This window comes from Trematomus bernacchii, unplaced genomic scaffold (assembly GCF_902827165.1).
Source record: "Trematomus bernacchii unplaced genomic scaffold, fTreBer1.1, whole genome shotgun sequence".
NCBI lineage: Eukaryota > Metazoa > Chordata > Actinopteri > Perciformes > Nototheniidae > Trematomus > Trematomus bernacchii.
Genome location: NW_022987720.1, coordinates 4,786,356 through 4,808,286, shown reverse-complemented (window position 1 = coordinate 4,808,286; position 21,931 = coordinate 4,786,356). Strand labels below are relative to the sequence as shown.

General features: G+C 41.0%; 1 protein-coding gene across 5 annotated transcripts in view; it reads left to right on the top strand.

Annotated features, from left to right (window-relative positions):
- The window catches only part of utrn (utrophin), a 173,867-nt gene that overhangs the window by 82,779 nt on the left and 69,157 nt on the right, over positions 1–21,931 (top strand). Inside the window, exon 1 of one of the 5 annotated variants that reach the window (XM_034143475.1) lies at positions 19,799–21,148. The exons of the other annotated variants lie outside the window; for them this stretch is intronic. Within the exon in view, the coding sequence (XP_033999366.1) occupies positions 21,098–21,148 (51 nt within the window). The 5' untranslated portion in view covers positions 19,799–21,097. Of the gene's footprint in view, positions 1–19,798; positions 21,149–21,931 lie in introns of those variants that run through there. 5 annotated transcript variants of the gene reach the window in all.

Sequence of the window (21,931 nt, the reverse complement as noted above, 5' to 3'; positions counted from 1 at the left end):
GGAAAGTTTAAATTTTTATGACAAATGTCAGTCAAGCTGAAAAAGGGCCAGACTGCCAGTAAAGCATAATAGAGGGGAGAGACGGCAATCATGCTCATTTATTGTCGGGCTGCAGGAGGCTGTTCATTGTTCCTTCCCAGACATTCAAACCTCTGGTACGGATATTTGAATGCCTTCAATTATGATTAAAAACTGGATGGAGCTAGATGGAAGGCATTAGAGTAATTATATCTGGCCACAATGATTGTTCTTAAAAACAAATTTGGTATTTATGATTTGAATGAACTCCTATCCAGTTGCTAGCACGAGCATCCTTTCTGTAAGCCCCTCGTACGGAATCTTTTGTGTGGAGAATATCTTCAGACCAGCATCAGATCGAGAATGACCCCACGTCTGTTGGGAGGGAAACATTGGACACAAAATAGGCCCAATTATTATTCTGGTGTAGGGCCAGCGTAAGGAGATGATTGTTTGACCAAGCTGACGTGTGGTTTGCGAGATGAAAACGCAAAGATTGCCCAGAGTTTCGTCTTTGAAATAAATTAATGAGGCAGCTCAGTATGGCTATTATAAAAAATACAATTTAACAAAAGAGCAATAAAAACCTCCACAGCTGAGCGAGGCGTAATGCAGTTAATGCACTTAGCACTCGGATGTGAATTCACACTGAATGGTGATGTCCATCCAATGCTCTCTCGGGCATTGCAGGCTATTACGCTGCCACGGTGCCATTTCATCATATGAAACAGTTGTAAGTCTGATTGGATGGCTCCCAGACCCCAGAGTTGTATTTTCTCAGTGGTATGAGGGATATTGGGCTGTGTTGCTGAATTGCTTCTGGAAACTGCATGTGTAAAGGGGATGAATTGGAGGGTACAAATAGTCAGTGTAATGGAAGATGGCCTCAGGCTATGTCTGTGTTATAACTCACTTTTTCTCAGGCCATTGTGGATTGTATTCACTTCTTTTCTCCAATTTCAGTACTGAACAGGCAGCAGAGTAGTTTTTCTCTATTTCAATTCCGTCTCCTTTTTCTTAGAAGTTTATTGTGAATGGCCTGATGTGCCCCGGTGACTTTTACATTGGTGGGGAGAGATTAGACTTTTTTTTCTGTTGAAGCCTTTTTGCTTCTGTTTTTACACTTGCACTGACAAGCCTGGGCCGTAAGCGACAGTAGGTGTTAAATCCATTTAGGGCTTGAACCTTTCCATAGACGTGTCACTCAACACCTAATTGCTGAGTTCACCAGCATACATTAATTAACCAACAGATACACTTGCAGAGACACATTCAGGCGTGCGCACACAGCCGGTTTGCCACTTATTCCAGTTTGTCACAGAGCAGAACAGATTGATTAATGGCTTTAACACTGGAGTTACTGACTGGGGTTTGTCAATGTTCGATGATTGGCTGCACAGTTAAGACGTCACATACACTGTCTCTAACTCTATTTCCATCGTTTCTCTCTTTCCTGCCTCTGCCTGGCTGCCTCTGCCTGGCTGTCTGTACTGAGTGTTCTGAGTGCTTTGTTAATGCTGGACTGACACATATTTGGTTGCCTACTTTATAATGATTATGATGTTTTAGGCCATGATGTACTGGAATGACTAAACCGGCGATTTGGACAATGGTGGCTTAAATAGCTTCTTTCCACCTTGATTCCTGTGTATTTGTTTGTATTATTTTAGAGAGAGATGTACTGAGAAGATAAGTAAATTACAACTTGTCATGCTTTATAATACTTTTTATCTATATTATTTTAAAGAACATACACTTTTACTTTGTGAAAGAAGTGTGTTCATGCATATCAATTAGATTTTACGCTTAATTTTCATGAGGGCTGTGTCTCAGTGATATACTGCCGGCACAAACAAAACACACAAACTTAGCCTGGGGGAAGCTGTTTTTGTGTCTAAAACCACATTTTCATAGTCAAGTATTTTTGAGATCTCCTAAAATATACCCATTTTAGGCAAAACACTTGTAAAAAGAAAGGAAAACTTTTCCTTAGTTTTAAGTTGAGCCGATTTGAGTGTACTAAAGATGGTACTGTACGTGTCATTGGTTAATTCCACGGATAAAATAGGGTGACTAACTCTGTACTCATTGCTTCTTCACTCCTACGACGGCATGGCTCCTTAACAGTACACTCTGTATGAAGGACTAGAGTACATGAAAAGACCAATTTTTCCAGAACATATTATAGTTTTGTTCCTTTCTATACTTGGCTTTCCCTTTCTCTTTACTCAAGGACTCACCTTCCAGCTCCTCATAATTTCCGTCTCAGTAGAGGACTGTGGTTGTAAATATTATATAAATGGGAAAAGGTTATGATTTTATGTCATTTTTCATTTCTATGGCATTTAGTTTTATTGGTGCAGTCTAGTTTTACTGGATGACCTTTATGGTAATATGTCATGCTGCATATTTGGGTTGGCAGGTGACTAGCTAACCCGATGATTTTCATATATCTGATCAGTTGAAGGATCCCCTGCTTGCTCTCTCTGTGGACTGAGAAATAATAATTGGTCTTTAATTCAAAACCTTTCAATGATGACTGGTTAATTTCTAAAATACATAACCTTCAGACTATAAACTAGGCAGTTTATTCTTGAAAAGCTGACTTTTTAATTATTAACATTTTTGAAGCATTGTTTGGTAAGGAAAACGTGATTCATGATCGCTTAGCTTAGTTTAATTGGATGTCAAATAATGAAGCAATAGAGAAACCATCGCCGCTTCAGAGAAATAAAAAAAGACTTCATTCTTTATAAGGCAATATTCAGAATGGTTTATGGCCTTGAATTCTCTCAGTGTAGTTTATAGAATCAGAACCAATTCTCCAGGACGAACTACCTTTATTTGCATTCTCTGGCTTTGCTGTAGCAGTGCCCAGAGACATTCCTTTTCTACTGACATGGATGTTGTTATGCATTCAGACATGAGGCTGCCATCTGCCCTCTGTCTGCCCCACTGTGCTGAGATGCTGCATGAAAAAAAGCAACCTTCCAGTGACCCCATCCTTGTACCCATGTTTGAGAGTCACAACGGGGCCAATCACAGCCTCTCAATGACAAAGGGGTCACCTGAGAAAACTCATTACTGTACATGAAGGAGAAATGTCCCATTCAAATAAACCATACTGACATTGTGCTCTCCACAGGAAGGTAACAAACATCCTAAGCTGTATCTTTATTTTTCGTATTAAAGTACAGTACAACTCACTGTACCTTTCTACTTCCTTATCTTCCTCGCTAAATCCTTCAAGAGTCATTAGTTAATTTGCTTTTCAGCGACTGTTGTAAGTAGGCCAAGGTTTTCCTGTCTCCCTTGCCCTCACTCTATTTAAATAGTTGCTACCAATAAATTAAGTTAACATCTGAGTCAATAAAAATGTGTACTTTCTTGAAAGATAGAAGAAAACCACTCATGGGAAGTCGCCGGTCACATCTCTGTTTGCCTTTTCCACGTGCAGCTCTTTATTTAGTTTCTCTCATTTGCTTTTCATATTTTACTTGTCTCTTGTGCCACGTCCTTGTCTCTTGTGCCAGGCACTCTGGAGGTGAAAGCTAACTAGCATGCATCGCTAATAGGCTCTCTTTCCTGAATGCCTGTCAACACGACTAAGTCATCAGATTTTGCTTAATTTTCATAGATTGGTGCTGGCGTCTCTTGAATATCAAAAAGTCAACCTTGTGACTTCATTGCACGCAGCGGGCATTGTCTAACATTTTAGCACAGACGGTACGTGCCCTGTCTCTCTGAACCTGTCTGTTTTTCCTAAAAAATACATTAGCCTAAGGTGGAAATGAGAGCTTGTAATTTGGCCTCCCCGTAAATCAGTGCTAAACCTTTGCCGTCTGCAGGACCTTTATGTAAAAACTGTAAAAACAGGTTAAAAGGGGAAGAAAGATTTGCGCTACTGCACTTGTCCTGTAGCTTTTAGAGCATCTCCTTTGACTTCGTATCAATACTGGCGTCCTTTTAAAGAGAAATTAAATGCCAACCTTTACTCTGGACCATTGCCTTTTAGAACACGTTCACTCTGTTTTGAGAATGAGCTCTCAGCATGAGATGCTCTTAGTGTCATGTCAATTTTGAAATCTTGGAGCATCCTAATGTGTCTTAAGAGTGCTGCATCAGGGAGGAGTGGTCAAGTCAAGAAGAATGAATGTAAGATGATATTTGAAGAGCGTGCGTGTGCGTGCGTGCTGGGCTGTGAGTTTGCTTGCAACGTGATTTAGAGATTGGGCTTTAAGTCAAGCCAATTACTGCATCACAACTCTCCCAGTCAGGGTTAAGTGGACTCACAGAGAGCCATGAGGCGTAAATAACATCCCACCGCCAGGCTCCAAGCGGGGTCCGATGACAGTCATGATGGTGCAGAGAAAATAATGGAAAAAAATAAATGCAGTATTGGAACCTTATATTTGGTTATATAAAGAAAATCCAATAAGTACTTTTTTGAAGTTTCACTCAATCAGATTGTTGAGCGCAGATAGCCTCGACTTCAATGCTAACTTAGTTTTTTGTTTTCTCATTTTTATTGCTTACTGTTTCCTGCTTTAAACCATCTTGGTTTGAGGCCACCACAGTCAATAGAATTTTCAAAAAATGTGGGTGGATTCGTGATGGTAAACATCTATCACCAGGACGTCCTGGATTCTTCAAAGCATGTTATTATTTCATTATTTTTAGCCTGGAAAAATAGGATCTCAGCCACATACTAGGTTCAATTACAGAGGCTGCTATCATCAGGGAGGACGGCTCAGCAGTTCAGGCTTCATTAAAAGAGGAACAGTATTATTCTTTTTTAAAAGCAGTGCCAATCAGAAGCACGCATATGCTAATTTATAGAACACAAGAAACTTTGCTTTAAAAACTGTATGCCAATTATATAAAGCATACTGACCCTTTATGGCAGGGATCACCAACTACATTTGTCCAATGGCCAAAATTCGGGGGCCAGCGATTTTTATATATAACCCTGAATTTGGAAGTTATTGACCAGGGTGGGGGGTTGCTAGTGGAGCACGCTCATGTACTACTCGCCGGAGCCTCGGAGGGGGGCTACTGCGGAGCGCATAAAGCAGACTCTTCACGCTAATCAGTATTTTGGTGCTTGACTTCTCATTCTCTCCGACTTCTACTTCCAGATTTCGTGGGATAAAAATGAATTTCAAAAGTCTCATCTCGCAACCCCTTAATACTTTTACGTTGGCACTGTTTTTGTTCTGACTGATATACATAATCTGTGTTGGCACTATAAAGTTATCAGTTCCCATCGTGCCTTTTGAATGGCTTCTGTTGCAGAATACAGAATCTGTCAAGTCATCAAACAAAAGTAAAAACGTTTTTTTCATTTTGAATGGTGCTCTTTTCTCCTTCTATAATGCAGCTGCTGAGTGTATAGCGGGTTCAATGAGGGTTAATTGGGTACCAAAAGGTGAGCAGCTGCTGACACCACTCATACCCACAAAGCGCTAAATAGATGTAAATCAAAGGCATGAAAATTGATCTTGGCGGTCATGTCTTACCCAAGACGGATATTACTGTCACTTAAAAGGACCTGCATTACACATTCTGATGCATTTCTCCGTATGTCCTACTTTAAAGAGCTTATCATTGCTGTTACAATTATGTATGACATGAAAGGTTATTTCATTCTCACACACTAAAAGGAGCATGGAAGAAGGAAATGCCTTTCGCCACGAGTGTAACCCTAACCCACTAGTCGAGCTGTTTAATTTCACGCTCCGTTCTTAGCAGCACTAGTGGCATGGCTCGAGGAACGGCAATATCTGTCTGTCGAGACAGAAATATCTCAAGAAAAATTGGATGGATTGCAATATCATTTGGTTCAGTTATTTATGATCCCTAGAGGAGGAATCCTACTGACTTTGGGCTTCCCCTGACTATAACCTTTTTTTCTTTGTAATCATTTCATCTTCAAATGGATTGGATAGGTGTGCCGCCATGCATGGTTCCAAAAACCACCAAGTGCTTCCAAGTGCTGGCAATTTCTCTAGCAACACAGTCAGGATGGCTTTGTTTGATTTATAGATGTCTCGTTGCTCAACTATTGGTTAACAAATTCATGATCTCCTCGGTTAGGTTAGGATAGGTAATAACGTTGGTGATTCTAGCTCAGTCATTGAGTCAAAATTGTAATTTCCTCTACCTTGCCGTATAACTAAATACCTTTTACAGTTGGTCATTGGCACATTGTGTGTAGTGCTAGCCAAATGTGAGCATGCTGACAAGTAAATAAAAAAACCAATGAACAAATGTTATAGTTATGCCTGATAAACATCAGCATGTTAACATTGTTGTGTATCACAGATGCTACTGTATGCCATTATAGCAGAAACCAAAGTAAACTGCTTCCATTGAAGTCATAGGGTATGTGACTTACACTGCTTGGTATTACGAAGTGTCCTCTGAAGACAGGGCTGTTTCGGTTTTTCTTGGGAATTCAGCTTTTTGCTCTATTTAAAGCATCGCCATGTTACAGCTGTAATAGCCTCCATGATTAGACAAGCCTTTGAAAACAAACCATGAAATTGATGAAAAGCTAACAAGCAATTCACAGAATACATTTGAATGAAGAACAACCCATTTAAATAAAGCATAACATTTATGCAATACCAACAGTAAATGTTTAACTATATCCAACACTCAAAATGTAATTTGAAGTAGCTAGCCTTTGGTCTTGTTATTTTTGTAGTATTAAAAAGCTTCATAAAGACAATTCACTTACTTGTCATGTTATTATTTCATTATTAAAGTACCACATTTGAATGTGTGTGACCGTCCTTTACATAGCTGTTGTTTTTCTTTACAGTCACGATGTTCTGATGTAATGAGTTGTCCTCTCTATATTTAAGTGATTGACAGGATTCATTCCTGTATTCGGAACGATGTCTAACGTCTGCCTTGCTTTGAATGTGTTGGCGTATAGACTTTTCACTGCCTACCACACTAATGTGTACAAGTGTTTATGAACAACCGCATATTTCAGGGATCGCTTTAGTTCACCATAATTGGACAGGCCTTTCATCTTTCTTGCTGCTTTTGAATATGTGTTTCCTCATCACGGCAGATCAAAGGCAGCACTTAAAGATTAAAAAGACGACAGTATAAATATGTTGGTGTGTGTATGCGTGTGTGTGTGTGCATCCATGCTTATGTGTCTGTTAATATTCATCATAAAAAGAACATCTGAGGGAACACTGATATCAGCCTCCTCCTATCGGTTTGTCTTAGTCCTTATCTAAATTATCAGCATAGCATACAGCATAAATTATAACATTTCTGAAACACATTTTTAAAAGCTCGGTAGAAAAACCTTTAGCTGTTGGGTATTTTAATCAGCGTAAAGTGATTTTGACCACTATGGTGTAGAAATTAGACTCCAAACCAAACCATGAGAGACACAGATTTCCCATTTGAGTGTTTTTTTTTGCTGCCTGTGGAGCAGTAAAGATGTTTGACAAGCCAGCAATAACACAAAATCAATATTATGTTCAGATGCAATAACGATCTAAAAGTTCCTGCGTCTGTTAATGGATTTTCCCCGCTTCTGGGAAACTGACCAAGAACATTGGTCCAAAGTGATGAGTAATGGTCTGAAGTGAGGATATGAAACATGATAATAATACGTTTTTCAATCAAATTGGATGGGCTTTGAGTCAGCTGTTAGACGTGTTAGATGATATATCTATCCTTTTTCTACTTCCGTACTTTTCTATCATTTCTATATCTGGTCGTGTATTAACTTAACAAAGTCTCTGGTTTGTGATTTTCTATATTTAGGACAGTTAAGCTGGCTCATGCTGCGTTTCAGATAGCCAGAGATCGGAAAATCTCAGTTCAAATATCCTATCTCCACATGATGCAAAAAGTTCCCAAAAAACATTGCTGACTGAGTGTCTATTTTGAAAGTGTCCACACCCATATAAACTGCAGTGCAGTATCAAAAAATGTTGAGGCAGTTTTAGGGTTTCACAAATAGCTTTTAGAAAATAATTGACCTTAACCAGCTACCTTATAACATTGGTAACCTATTTTGACATCATTTACAAGCAGAACAGGTTGAACTATGAGAGTATACCTGTGTATAAATACAGGTGAATATACTTAACGCTGCCTTTTAGTTGATAGTTTCCCATTTACACAGATTTGTCTTGACTTTACAAATAGAATCTTTAAGTGGATTAGATTTGTTCTAGTAGGAGGTTTGTTGTTTTCAAGTTCCAAGCTGTCTCAAACATAGCATAAACTTCGTCATGTCATCTTATGCTCCAGTACGACTCACACAGGTCTCCCAGGCATGCAAGAAGATGTTAAACATGTACATTTGCATCCATCTGTGGCTTTGAAGTCACAAGGTATTCTTACATAACATATTAGTATCTCCTTCAGCGCTGTTTGAGGAGTGCACGGTGCAGCCTCCACGGGGCTGGCCCAGTCTGTGTGTGTTTGCCACTATGCCCCCCCCCTCCCCTCTCATCTTCATTTGAGGTACTGAGCCATGGCAGACACCACAGAGGCCCAGACGAGCACAAGCCAAGCTCTTTTTTTATTTGTGCTTCTCGTCTCTCTTTCTCATTTTCCTCCCACTCCTCATGCTCCTGCTCCTGAGTTATGGAAGCAGCTGTTGTTTGTTCATTAACTTCTTTTTTGGGAGCAGTGTCCCACAGTGTTGTGCTCATGCAATCACACACACCTTGTTTTCTTTATAGCACACCTCTATCTCAATCTGGCTCACTCTTGTATTTGTCTTTCCTTCTAATTAGACACATTTCGTTTTCTTTCCCACAAAGAGTGTTACACCTAAGAGCGTGGCTTTGTTTGATCATTCAGAAAGTCTGAGAAAGAGGAAAAGCGCAGTCAGATTAACATTTTCGTACGGGCTCAAAGCGATTTCTCTCTGTGTGAGTCAAGGCGAAAATCAAATGTCAATGTGTCTTTTCCGGCCAAACACCAATCACCCCACCTTGCCTGTCTCTGTCACAGATTCATTTGAATAACCCTCTGGGGTACTTGTAAGTACAAGTTCAAAGCTGCGCCAAAATGTCCTCTCTGCATACATGTGATTTCCTCTTGAGGTTGTGTTGGTGTGCATACAGAAACAACAAACGCGTTTTTATCCCTTCCGGTCTGTTTTGTTTGAGTCTGCACAACAACTTTGTAAGGACAGTTGTGAGTGAACTTTTCTCATTGATTGATCAAAGGGGGTGTGCGACTTTTGATTAAAGGGCATGTAACTTCAAAACAGATTTAACTAACACCATTTAACTTTGAGCTTATACACAGAAGAGTCAAATTCTCTATAATTGGCCCTGTCAAACAATGTGTGGCCCCTGGAGATCTAATTTACAGCCTGCCGGTTTTAAAAAAAATGTGATGCTGTACTCTTGTTTAAAACAGCTTTCAATAAAGGCTACTAAACACATATGTGCTGATTGGGCATGTTTCAGTAAAGAAACACCTACAATTAGGTTTGCATCTCTTCAATGCGAACATATGTGACTGTCTACTATAGTTAAGACATTAGAACATTATAATACACATGTAACTTCCCCTCTTTCAAACTACCATTAAGCAAATCAAACAAACACATCCTGTTTTCCTCTTCATCATTTTAACCTCTAGCTCCTGTACGGTCACTGCTCTTTTTTTATTATTTCACAAAAAGGTTTTACAAGAGGAAATGCACTGGATTTTGAAAACTCTATAAATGTCATTTCCTCAGGATTTCACTATGAAAAATGACTGTGAAGACACCCATATATAACAGATGACAGATGATATTGTGACAGAAAACATGCATTTTGCATCACAGCTATTCATTTGAATGCTCCCACACAGCTCTGACATCTGTTTTATGTTCATCTGCGCCCTTGCTCTGTCCAACCAGAGGGAAGAAAAAGATTGAGTTTTATCATAAAAACGGATAACATACACTCACTGCAGGAGAAAAGTAGCCTTGTGTTGTACGCGTGCAGGTTTGTGTTCTACATTATGTGTCATTGAAAGGAATAACGGCAGCTCACACTACAGCGTATGTTCTCTGTCAATTGGGTTTAAACAGCAACAGAAGGTAAATTACTTTACATTTACATTTCCCAAAAAAGGACATCACTAAACCTACCACACCAAGAGATGGCCATTCGATTTGTTGAAAGACAACATAATACATAGTTAGGCAGACCGTCTGGCTTTCACGGTATGATACCTGATCACAGTGTGTCACCATTCAACCCTGACAGTGATATTTAGTGATAATAGCACCTTGTTGTTTCAACTGTGATGGCCCATTGAGTTAATTGGATTTAAAAACTGATTGCTTGTCAGGTAAATTCACACTCTGTCTCACCCGCTTTTTTTTATGACTCAACCCTTATTTGACACAAGGGACATGCAATGGGACACACCACTGACTTTTCTGCTTGATCAAACTATGTAGCAGTTTATCATTTTTGTCGGGCATCAGGCAGGACACCACACAAAGGTTCGAAGTTATTCCAGCCCAGTGAATCTGCAAAGCACAATGCGCTTCAGTTGAAGTCTGACAGAATATGTCTCATTAGTGACAGGAAGTTGCGTATGGAGTCAAATGTGTTGCTAATTAGTGTGATGAATAGAATTTAATGTTAAGGGTTGTGTGAAGTGATAAAGCATATTAATTTCAGACAGATATATCTGCTTGAAATTGACATGTATATAACATATGCAGAACCCTATCATAGCCTGTCAAAAGGAGTTTATAAGGATCTGTTAAGGAGTGCTGAAGCATTGTTATATTTAATTGACCAATTAGTATAACTTACCGCTCTGGAGATTCTTACTCAGACTTAAGGTTGAACATTTTGTCTGGGAAATGTTTTGCTTGTTGGTAGTTAGCTCAGAGAAGCGCTGAAGGATGCCAGTGACAGCTGAGCCTGAGGCAGCCGGTGTTGTTGGTCGGCTCCTCTGGAACTGTCGTGAAAGTATGCATGCTCTAAGTGAAGAAAGTTCTTCAAGTGATCCTGATTCTTCCTCTGGAGGGAGTAGTAGTACAGACAAGATTGGAGGGGAGTGAGCTGTCCTGACTCAGGGGTTATTATGAAAGCTGGATCTGATCTCTAGAGAGAAACCTGATAAGGCCATAAAGACAGAGAACATTACGTAAGCTGGCCTTATTCCCCTATGAAAGTCAACAGGGAACAACCAAGATAAGTGTTGGTGAGAAGGGACTAAAATGGGCAAAGATGATTCGTTTGAGAATTGGTTTTTTATGGCAACGACAAGAGAATATTGCTTTTGTCACTGACGAAAAGGAGACATGTTTCTCTAGAGATGAAACGCTTTGAGAAAGAAACCATGGGGACCACAGGACACTTTCTCCTTTCAATTTTCTTATTTTCACCTTATGCCCAGAGGAGTGAAAAAAAACCGACTTTGTTCTTGTCCATAGGAATATTATAGAGCTCAGGAGTCAGTTGCTAAATTGTTGCATAGTGCAAACCATCTACAGGGACTAAAAGAGAAGTAGACTGATGACATTCATCACAACTTGTAATGGCTTCATGTTGCGAGACTGAATATCAAACTGCAGTCAATAAAATTGAAGCAGTTTAGACCAGAGTAAAAATGGGCTCCTGCTGAGACGACAGCAAACCTATTCAAAATATGATGGGCATACTGGGTATAAGGATAATTTAACTCAACAGAAGCAAATGGTTCTGAACTTGTGTACTGAAATAGCAGCATGTGATGATTGTTAAGACAGTGACATAAAAAGAGAGAGTTATATGCAGAGGGAAGATGAAAGAAGCAGGGGGTAGGGACGGGAGGAGGACAAATGAAGACAGACTCCAACCTAGTGGTCCGTGAGTGATGGTTGAAGTCATTTGGCCCAACACGACAGAAAACACTGTGATGCTATAGGCCTAGACAGCTCTCCTACAGTAAACACTCCAGGAAGTAATAAGCCAACCGTGGTTGTTGATAGGGGGGGTGGTGAAAGCTCAGAGGGAGTGTGACCTGTGGAGGTTAGATATCTCACTCACCTCTGCTGAGCAATAAACTAAGGAGGAGAAGAGAGTATAAAAATAGGAGTAGGATGAAATAGAGGTGCCGAAAGCAGGAGATAGGGAAGAATGAGGAGGAGGAGGAGGGAAAAGGGAAGGGAGAGGAGTTAACTGGAGCAGTGGAGGAAGATGAATATGACTAAGAGAAGGGAAAAAGTTTATATGAGGGATAGGCTGGAGGCAACATTGGCTTTATAACCAGAAAAACGCACTGCAATACAAAAAAACTTGTCATGCACTTGAGCGCCCACCATGTCAGTGTCATCGCTTCCTCCTCACTGTCTATTATCAACACCAAAATATCTCTTATAATGTATTCTCTGAAAACTTGTGGCTTTGCTTTTGCTTGGCAACTTTTCATGGGAAAAGGTCCACAGATACCCAGATGGTCGTTATCAATCACATATCTTTTACAGAGGAGTGGCTGTGCAAACTGTCCATACGACCACAACAAATTGCCAGTACACATATTTTATGTCTCGCAGACCTTTCCTGCTTGCAGATGTGGGAAGTGTTACATCAATTCAAGAGCCCCAGGGCTACCCAAAATATCCTTGTACGTCTATTTAGAAAATGTTCTCTCATAGCTTCATAGCCCTATTTTTTTAATTGTATGAATATTAAAATACAGCTTTGTTTTCTAGTAAAGTTTTGGCTGTGTTTTACTGGTGTTTTGGAAACTCTAGGGTCTTATCTTTCCTCTGAACTACAGCGCTGTTGTGCGTCACACCCAGAGCTCCCCCCCCCCCCCCCCCCCCAGAGGCCGAACAGGAACTCTGTCTGCAGCATGTGGGCAGTCACACACTCCCCTACGCAGTCTGTTTTTTGTTTCATGGAGATGTGATTCATATGTCATCAAATCAGTGCAGCTTGTTCTCTGCGTGTCCTTTTTAGTGGGTGATTACAGTTATGTGGTATTTTTCATGAAATAGACCCTGACGCAGGATGGAGTGGAGTGTGGGTTGCGGTCATCGATCCCAACAATGTTCAATTAACGGGAACAGTTATTACATATAGATTTTTTTACTGTAAGGAAGCTCTAATTCTCATCCAGACGTCATCTAACAAATCCCATCTGGGCTATCTGTAAAATCAATGGAGCAGTTATGTGACCGTGCACAGAAACTGTCGGATTATTTTATATCTGCATGCTCAACGCTCGGGATCTTTTCGCCTCCAATGAACAATAAGATGATAAATCGTCTCAGACAAAGCAGATGTGAACAGCATGTCTCAAACTTCAATAAAAGGCTGTGTGAGGAGCGGGTCAGATTTCACGAGCTCACAGTGTGCAGAGGTCATCCTTTTTCATCTCGGAATGGTGCTTTTGTTTTTCTTTAGTTGCTTTAAGGCAAAGATAATGTTTGAAGTTGAGGGGGAAATGCAGGGCAGAATGAATATTAATGAGGCAAATGTATCAGTCATTTATAGCTATATTGGGTTGATACTGTATAAGGGAGTATTTTAAAGAGGATGTGTGGGTGGTAGTGGTGATGATGAGGACAATGTGCGTTCACAGGAAAGTATATAATTACCAGGTGGATTTTTGGGGCTGTTGTCAGAAACTTTGTGGAATGTTTTTTTTGGTGGAGGTGGGTGGAGAGGAGGATTTGAAATCCACCCTTTCCCACACTACCTGTTTTTCTCTGGTCCAGAAACAAACAGTCCAAATGATTTAATAATAACGGCAGGATTAGCATATTATTTTATAAAGTCCTGCCATGCCTTCATAACTAAACCCTTCTCCCTGTGCGCATTTGTTTTTACTGTCTCCACTTCTAGAGTGTACGATGCTATCTTGTTTTTCCACGGATATTATTGCTGAATTTGTAATTTTTTCGAATTAAATGTTTGTACTGCAATCACTTAAGCATGAACTCATCACCTCTATTTATTTCTCTCATCCTGACCACGGCTGTCTGCTGTGTTTTTACAATACCATTAGTCATTTTCTCTATTATTTTCAGAGGTGTTAGGGTAATATTTTCTTTGTATATGTGTGTTTGAAATTAGGTGTCTTGCACAACTATTTTCAGTGTTTATCCTTTCTATCACTACTCTAAAGTTTGTCATCTACCCCTTCCAACATTGAGGTCTAAGTTGTGATGGTCCATTATTTTGACGTCAGCTCCAATACTATGTGTGTTTTCGTTCACACAGTGGTCTTCTACAGCAGCAAACATCACTTTGTTAGAGCAACAGTCTAATTGGTGCAGTCACCTAACCTTTTGAAGCCTCGCTCCTCCACACCCAACACAGCAGGTGGTGGGCTCATGCGCTAATTGAACTCCTATCTCTGCTCCTTGTGGAGGCGACAGCAGCTTCAGAAGCGATCACGTCACAGACTCCCTTTTTTAAAATTCTCTCCACTGTGGCGTACTGCGACTACGTGCTGACAGACCACCCACCACGGTCAAGATCTTCAGTTCCCATAAGGCAGAGCACTTCAAATAACACTGAGGGTATGAGAGGAAGTGGAAAAGATGGGAGGGGCAGAAGTCTTTGAACACGAGTGAAAGAGCAGGTTGATAAGAACTCAGAGGGCCCTCAGCAGGCCTGGGGTTTTAAAATCCAGTCAACTCAGCAAGTAGATTTTTCTGTAATGCCTGGATATACTTTTGCTTGAAATGCTTTTTATTTTTTTATCCGGGAATTCATTCGTTTTAAGGGTTGAACTGTTGAAGTTTTGCTCTTTAAAATGTTCATGAATCTTTAAACCTTGTTTTTGTTCACACTGTTTATGGCCTGCATTATGTCAGCCTGCCATAAACATTTGATGTTCTCACATACTGCAATTTTATTTCTACATAATATTTGTTTTCTTTTTTTTATTGCCCAAGGTATTTATTCATGTATCTCATCCAGCCTTAATTGTAATTGTATATCTTCATCTCTCTCAATGTTTACTTTTCACTTTTACTAGTCAGCACTATATATTAAATGACTGCTAATTCAAAATGACCATTGTTACTGCTGCTAGTTCCTATGTTCACCATTTAACTGGCTAAACACAGAGTGGTTTTTATTGTTAAGCAGTCACAGGAAACGCGATGTATTTGTTGGCTAAACAGCTGATACGGTCTTGTACACTCTCCAAAGCCACTGTTTTCTCTTGCACAAGGATTAGTACCCAAGAGCTTCGGCGTTTTAGCACAATCTAAAGGCCATCTCCCAAGTGTCTTGTCGACACACAAAAACACAAAAGGCCCACCATAATCAATAGCTGATTATCGGGCAACAGCACAAAGCGCACCCAATCAATTTCAATTTCCCTGCTCAGGAGCTTGCATATGAATTTCAGGATGTCCTTTTCCTCACTTATGATTACAAGGATGTGACTCGTGATCTATTATTGGAATCCTGGAAGAAGTTATTAGTGATCAGCATGACCTTTGACTGCAGTTGTCCTTTTTAAGGGCAGCTTTGTCACATCGACCGAGGTCAGCTGTCAATTTAGTGGCTTGCTAATGTGTGCATTAACAATTTGTAGACTCAGTGACACGCTTTCCTAATTTACTTTGCTGTTAGCATCGTACTGAAATCCATTACACTGTACTTACTTTTTTTTTTTTAATTAGATATCTTGATCTGTTGTTGTGTGCACATACTGAAGTTCAGAGACAGGGACTAGATTAGTAGGATTGAACAGGCTTGTTGTACTGCCTAATGAGCAGCAAATAAGAATGAATGTAACTACACTGCCAGTTACATATATACATATACAAACACAATCGGGTCCCTTATCTCCCCTACAAGGATGCTGCCATCCTAACAGGAAGAGGAGGGTCAGGGATAACCTGGGGCACAGGAAGTGACTTCATTGGATGTGGCCCATTTGTGAGAATTAAAGTGGAATGCTGCAGCCACATAGATTTTTGTCAGACACTGTACATTTTAGCAGCGATAAGTCTGGATCAGATACAATTGGATGAATCCTAACTGCCTCTGAGCTTTATCATGGTAGACAGGTCTGCTCGTGGAATGTGGCTCAGGGCGTATTTGTGTATCTGTGTTTATGTGGCCTTGTTTGTGTTTGTTCGCTCCAAAGTTGATTTGCTCTGTTTTTGATCCTGCGATACGCATTTAGACGGTACGGCCTCTACTCCCTCTTGACATCGTCTGAGACTGAGAAACTATTCGGCTGTTGCCTTTTCTCTTTCAGCTGTTGCTCTTTGACTCCTTTTTATTTTCCCTTTTCGCAGCCTTTTCTCTATTATTTAAAGCCAATGTGGTTTCTACAGAGACACGACGGTTAAGGCATGTCTTTTATCAAATACATTTTAAATGTAATATGCCTGCTCATTTTTGGTTGTTTATTTCTTTCAAAAATGTTCTCCTTGTGTTGTGTTTTTTCCTATTTTCACTTATATGAATTAATCGAAATGCTTATCTTCATTTGCAATTAGCCACTGTGAATGAACAAGTATAAAATGAATAACACAATTTAACAGCTTTTTTCAAGTTTAAGAACAAAGTATTTTAATTCACTATTTGATTTGTGGTACACTGCAGTAATAAAAAGCTGCACAGCACTGCCTCAACCATCATGCCCCACCCCCCATTTAAAGGACACCTATCATGCTATATTTAAATGATATATTGTAGGGCCATACCTATATAAGGTATATTTATACGTTTCTGTTTTCAAAATACCAAACAGATCAGGCATTTTAGCCATGCCTCACTTCGCTCTATTTGCTGTTCTCCAGCCCTGTTTTTGCAGGGGGCTGATTCTGTGAGCTGCAGCTGACCACGCCCCCCTGCAGGAGAGGGGAGCGTGCTCTGATCAAGTCAGAAGAGGGGAAGAAAAATAGATCTCCGTCCTCCGTGTTTTATTATATTATTATATAGAGTCGTTATTCATTTGTTTTAAAGCTCAATAAATAACAAAGAAGACCTTTGACCGGCACTTTTCAAATTTTGTCCGGAAGATTTAAACTTTAACGGACATCTTGACCGGCGAAACAAACTGAAACTGAAACTCTGCCGCACGGTCCCCTCGTTCCTTGGAAGAGGCGGAGAGGTGGGTGTTTGTCATCTGCTGGTGGACTAACCGGAGAGAATTACAGTGCTTGCCTCGACGGGGAGGGATTGCATTGAATTACAGCAGCAGGAGCAAACGCTGGAGATGGAGAGGGTTGTGTTTTCTGACACTTGGTGAGTTCCCTGGAACACCGGGGACACATATTCATGTATAAAAGACGTACAAAAGTGCATTTTGCATGATAGGTCCCCTTTACATATTCGTTGTATTACACATAGACGCAAATCATGCGGTAAGAACCACATTGACATTTTATCGACTCATAAAGTGTTTGTTGCAAGTGTTTTAGCGAACAGTTGCCTGTTCACACCTCCTGCAGACTCAGGGTGTTTCTCAATCGCGAGTACGCTTGCTTGGTAGCACATGTCTGCCGAGCATCTTGCTTCAGAAGCGAGTCAAGAATACTTCCTGGCATTCGGAAAACGAAGTGTGGAACACGCTAGCAAGTGTGCAGGTGTGCGTCATATGAGAGGCCCCGCTTTACATCTTCCGCCACAGATTTGGGGAAATTGGTCCGTGCGCAAAGCATTGTGGGGATTTTAAGACCGCGGAGTCTACTCATGTGCAGACTCGATATTTCTCCAAACGGAGTACGCCGGGCTCGGTAGATTTCCAAGTATGCTGGAGATTGGAACAGTACTTCGGCGGCACTCGATGACGTAGTATGCTTGAAATAGTGGCTCTGAAGCAGCTTTACTCGCGATTGAGAAACACCCTCAGACTGACGTTAGCTGGCTGCTAGCTGTGACTGATATGAGATTAATGAGCAGTGAGAGGGAGAACAGTAAAGTTGCAGACAAGAAAAACAACGAGTTAAAAGATGCTAAAACAATCAATAATTCACTGGATTCATCGCTGTGAGTGAGCTACTTGAAATTAAACATATCAAAGTTTGTGGTAAAAGCTTTTTCTCTGTGATTTCAGGGCCAGGAAGGCTGAGTTAGCAACAAGAACATAAAGCAACATGTATCCTCTGAAGACAGGAAAGTCGAGCAAAACTTTTAGTTCTTGAACTGAACCGTTTCTTGGCTCGTTTGACTTATACATAATGTTATGGTTCAATGTTTAAAGAAATGTCTATTCAGTCTCCGTTCACCCTGATTTTACCCCGCGCGTTAATATTTTAGTTCCCAATTAAATGCCTCACCCCTTCCTTTACTTTACTAGCTTGAGTCCTCACTGGGAATTATAGGCAGTTCTAATCTAAAAATATCTCATACTTGAGTTTCTCTTTTTCTTCTCCTATAGTTTACATTTTTTAGGATTCTTTTTTATCTTGCCTTTCTCCTCTGTCCCCCTCTCTGAATAAGTGTTACACCTCACGTCTCGTCATCGTTGCTGCGTCTCACTTCTCAATCAGTCAACTCTCCTCTCCTCTTTTTGCCTAAGGGATTGGAAGCGTTACATTCTTTCCCCTGTAATGGTCCTAATCCGCTTAGTTCTGTAATAGCCCAACATTAACCCCCACATCTCCTGCCTTAAGCTCCACTCATGTGCTCGTTTGTATTCCTAATTGGTGCCTGTTTTTGTGAATGACAGTCTCAAGTTAAAATATCAAACCCCTGGTAAGCCAAAATTGCCACACGTTTGACAAATAGCTTGTTTCATCTCTTTTTTTCCCCTTTAATCTCGGCTTCCACTCATTGTGGAATTAGTTATGCTTGTGTTTGCCAAGTCCCCGAGTTAATTTCACATCATTCGCTGGAGAGCTCTGAAATACTATATATTTGTCGCACACATCAAAAATGCTGTGTCGGGGCCTCAAGTATGTTAATATTTGTTAATTAGCTAAGCGCACTTCAAAGTGTTTCTCTTATGAATATTCAAAGTTGTATTGTGTCTTTTTTTTCACCCTCGACAGCCATCTGTCTGCGTGTCTTTGATGCACACCACATGTCAACCCTGCTGTTCAAAATGCCGACACACACAAACGTCACACAAACACTTCCACATTCAGCTTATATATGATGTGCATTTGAATGTAATATTTGCATCTCTTCAACATAGCCCTACAGACCAGAGCAGCTATCCACGCCTCTCCAAGAATGTTATTTATAGACTTATTTAAAGCATTTAGCCGGTTTCTCTTCGCAGCCCTCTCATAATGCAGTCCTCTGTGGACTGCTGGTATTCAAATGATGGGATCCGAACTGTAGCTCTCAGAGTTTAACTTTATATAAAAGCTGTCAAGGAATAGTGTTAGATTGATTCAAATGCATGAATAATGTTCTCTGTGCAGAAGATTGTATCTGCCCTGTCCTCAGACCCCCATTTCTTTCTTTTTGTAGTCTTTTAGCAGAAAGCCATGTTTTATCACTCCTGACTCAGACAGGTACACCATTCCATTAGAGGAGCTCTGTTCAGGTGGCTCTCTGCCCTCACTTTCTTTATTGCTTTGATTTTTGCACTTGAAATGTTCTCCTTTTCATCACTTCCACCTAGTAACAGTTTTAACTTTTTTTAAAAGTATACTTTTTTTAATGGAAAATTCTGTACAAAACTCTTAATTTTCTCTGAAACACTCCCCTCTAACATGCTCTCTGCCCATTCAGGCCTCAGGAAGTGGGTGTGTGGTGTGTTGAGTTAGTTTAAGGGGGAGAGAGCGAGGTAGAGAGAGGAGGGGAATGGGAGGATACAGATCAAAATAATAAACAGCTGTGTGAAAGACTGGGGCGAGTGGCCAGAGAGAACGAGAGCAAAGGAGGAAGAGGAGAGAGAGAGATGGGTGTTTGTGTTGCCCCCATTGGAACAAAACCCCAAAGAAGAAACACAACTTTAGAAGAAGTTTTCTCATCCAAGAGGAGGAGAACGAACAGGATGACAAACACATCAACCACTTCTCAAAAGGCGAAGGGAAGATAATCGGCAGAGCTTCGACTCAAAGAGGCTGGCGCGTCAAACTCTCTACCTAGGATCCGAACGCCAAGACTCCAGGCAGCTCCTCGCTAACACGTGGCTACAGAAAAGAAGAAGGCATTCTTTGACTAAGTGGCCCAGTCATGGCAGTGATTAGGAGGGTGTGATGGAGCGAGACCAGACCGGGGCTGGAGACCCGAGGGGCGGGTATTAAGGCAGGCACTGAGGTGACTCTGTCTCTTTGAGCCCCTTACCCTTTACTCAGGGGAAGGAGAGGGCAAACCATATGCCTCTTTGTGCTGCCGTCTCTCCACAAGGGCTGTGTGTGTGACTGGCAGGAATAGAGTGCTTTTCATCAGAGTAATTGAGAGCAAATGCCCCGGCCCTACCCTGAGTTGGACTGCCGTACATCGTGTAAGCAGCTTCCTTCATGCCCAGAGGGGGAGTGGAGGCAGGGAAACAGAGCAAAGTTGCAGGAGACAGCCAGACCTGTCTTCGGCCGTTTGGAGGTTTACATCAACCGGCCTGTCCCTCAAGACACAAACCGTTATCTCGTCTTTGCAGACCTCTACCCAAGATTTGTTGGATTTCCTCCCCAGTTTAAGTGCCCTGGCCAGAGGAACTCAGCTGTCAGCCTCCCGCCTCCACTTTGTCAAACCTCCAGTGGCACCAATAGTCCTGTTAATCCTAAACCCAGTTTTGAAGCATGACGGCGGAGTAACCGTCACACCCCAATTCTCAGCTTGGCTGCCTTTCCCAAGAGGATGCTACGAACATGTGGCGGGATTGGGCGAGCACACACACCGCCACGCATGCACAAGTGCTGCCGAGGGGTGTGTGAAGTGTGGAAATTGCCTGTTTTGAGACTGCGGCCCAAGTTTCACTTTCTTACGTTTAATTTGATTACAAGAGCCGTGTTTCTCCACGGTTTGAATCAAGTTGGTTCTCACTTTGGATTCGGTATTGATCCGAACCCTGACCTTGGAGGTTTCTGTTTTGACGGTAACCACTGGAGGACTGACCTACCTGTGCTGACTCCTTGCCGACCTTCCACCTGCCTCACAGTAGAGAACATGTAGGCACTTGCGGGAGCTGAAGGAGTCCGTGCACACACTCTAATATGATTGGCTTAAACTTCAGCGTGCAGGAGCTGCTCAGAAAGCTCGAACAGGTATATTTCTACTGATTTAAGAACAGCTTGGTCTTGGTCTCACATTGGCTTTTGGAAGTGGTCCCTTAAACAGCATGAATACAAGCACAGTCCCTCTCCATCTTCCCCTGTGTTTGTGCTGGTGGACCTAATGTATTCAGCTTCATGAGGTCGGAGCAGTCATTATTGGACTCATTAAAATGGAATAATCGGTTCTGGCCTGTGCTGCTAGTTATTCGAGAACATTACCATGCAGTAGATGAATTATAGAATTTGAAATTATGCCTAATTTGTCAAAGCAAACTATTGTGGTAATTGTGTTATAAAAGGCTAATGACAAGCATGGCTTCACTCAGTAAGGGTCAATGTTGTCAATGGGAAATACACATTTGGGAACAGTTATAATCAACGCCACAGTGTGTTAGTGTGTGTTATTATTGTTTTTATCTCAGCCACATTTGATCATCTTTACATTTAACTATTTTTTTCCTTGACAAAGATAAAAGTTTCATAACTTCAGTAACTAAAAGGGGAATCTGACACATCTTACCTGCGCACAAACCAGCCCACAGCTAACAAATCTGTATCACTCATTACTGCGTGCATGAGGTTCAGAAGCCATTAACCTTTCTGCTTCCTTTCTGCACACTTTGCCACTACTGATATTGAGTTAATTTCTTGAAATAACCCATTAATAAAACATGGAATAGCTGCAAACAAAGGCTTTTTATAGCTGACACGCTCCCTTGTGTCCCACAGATGTCTTTTTGTAGTGTTTGTACATGTGTGGTAAAGACCAAGCGA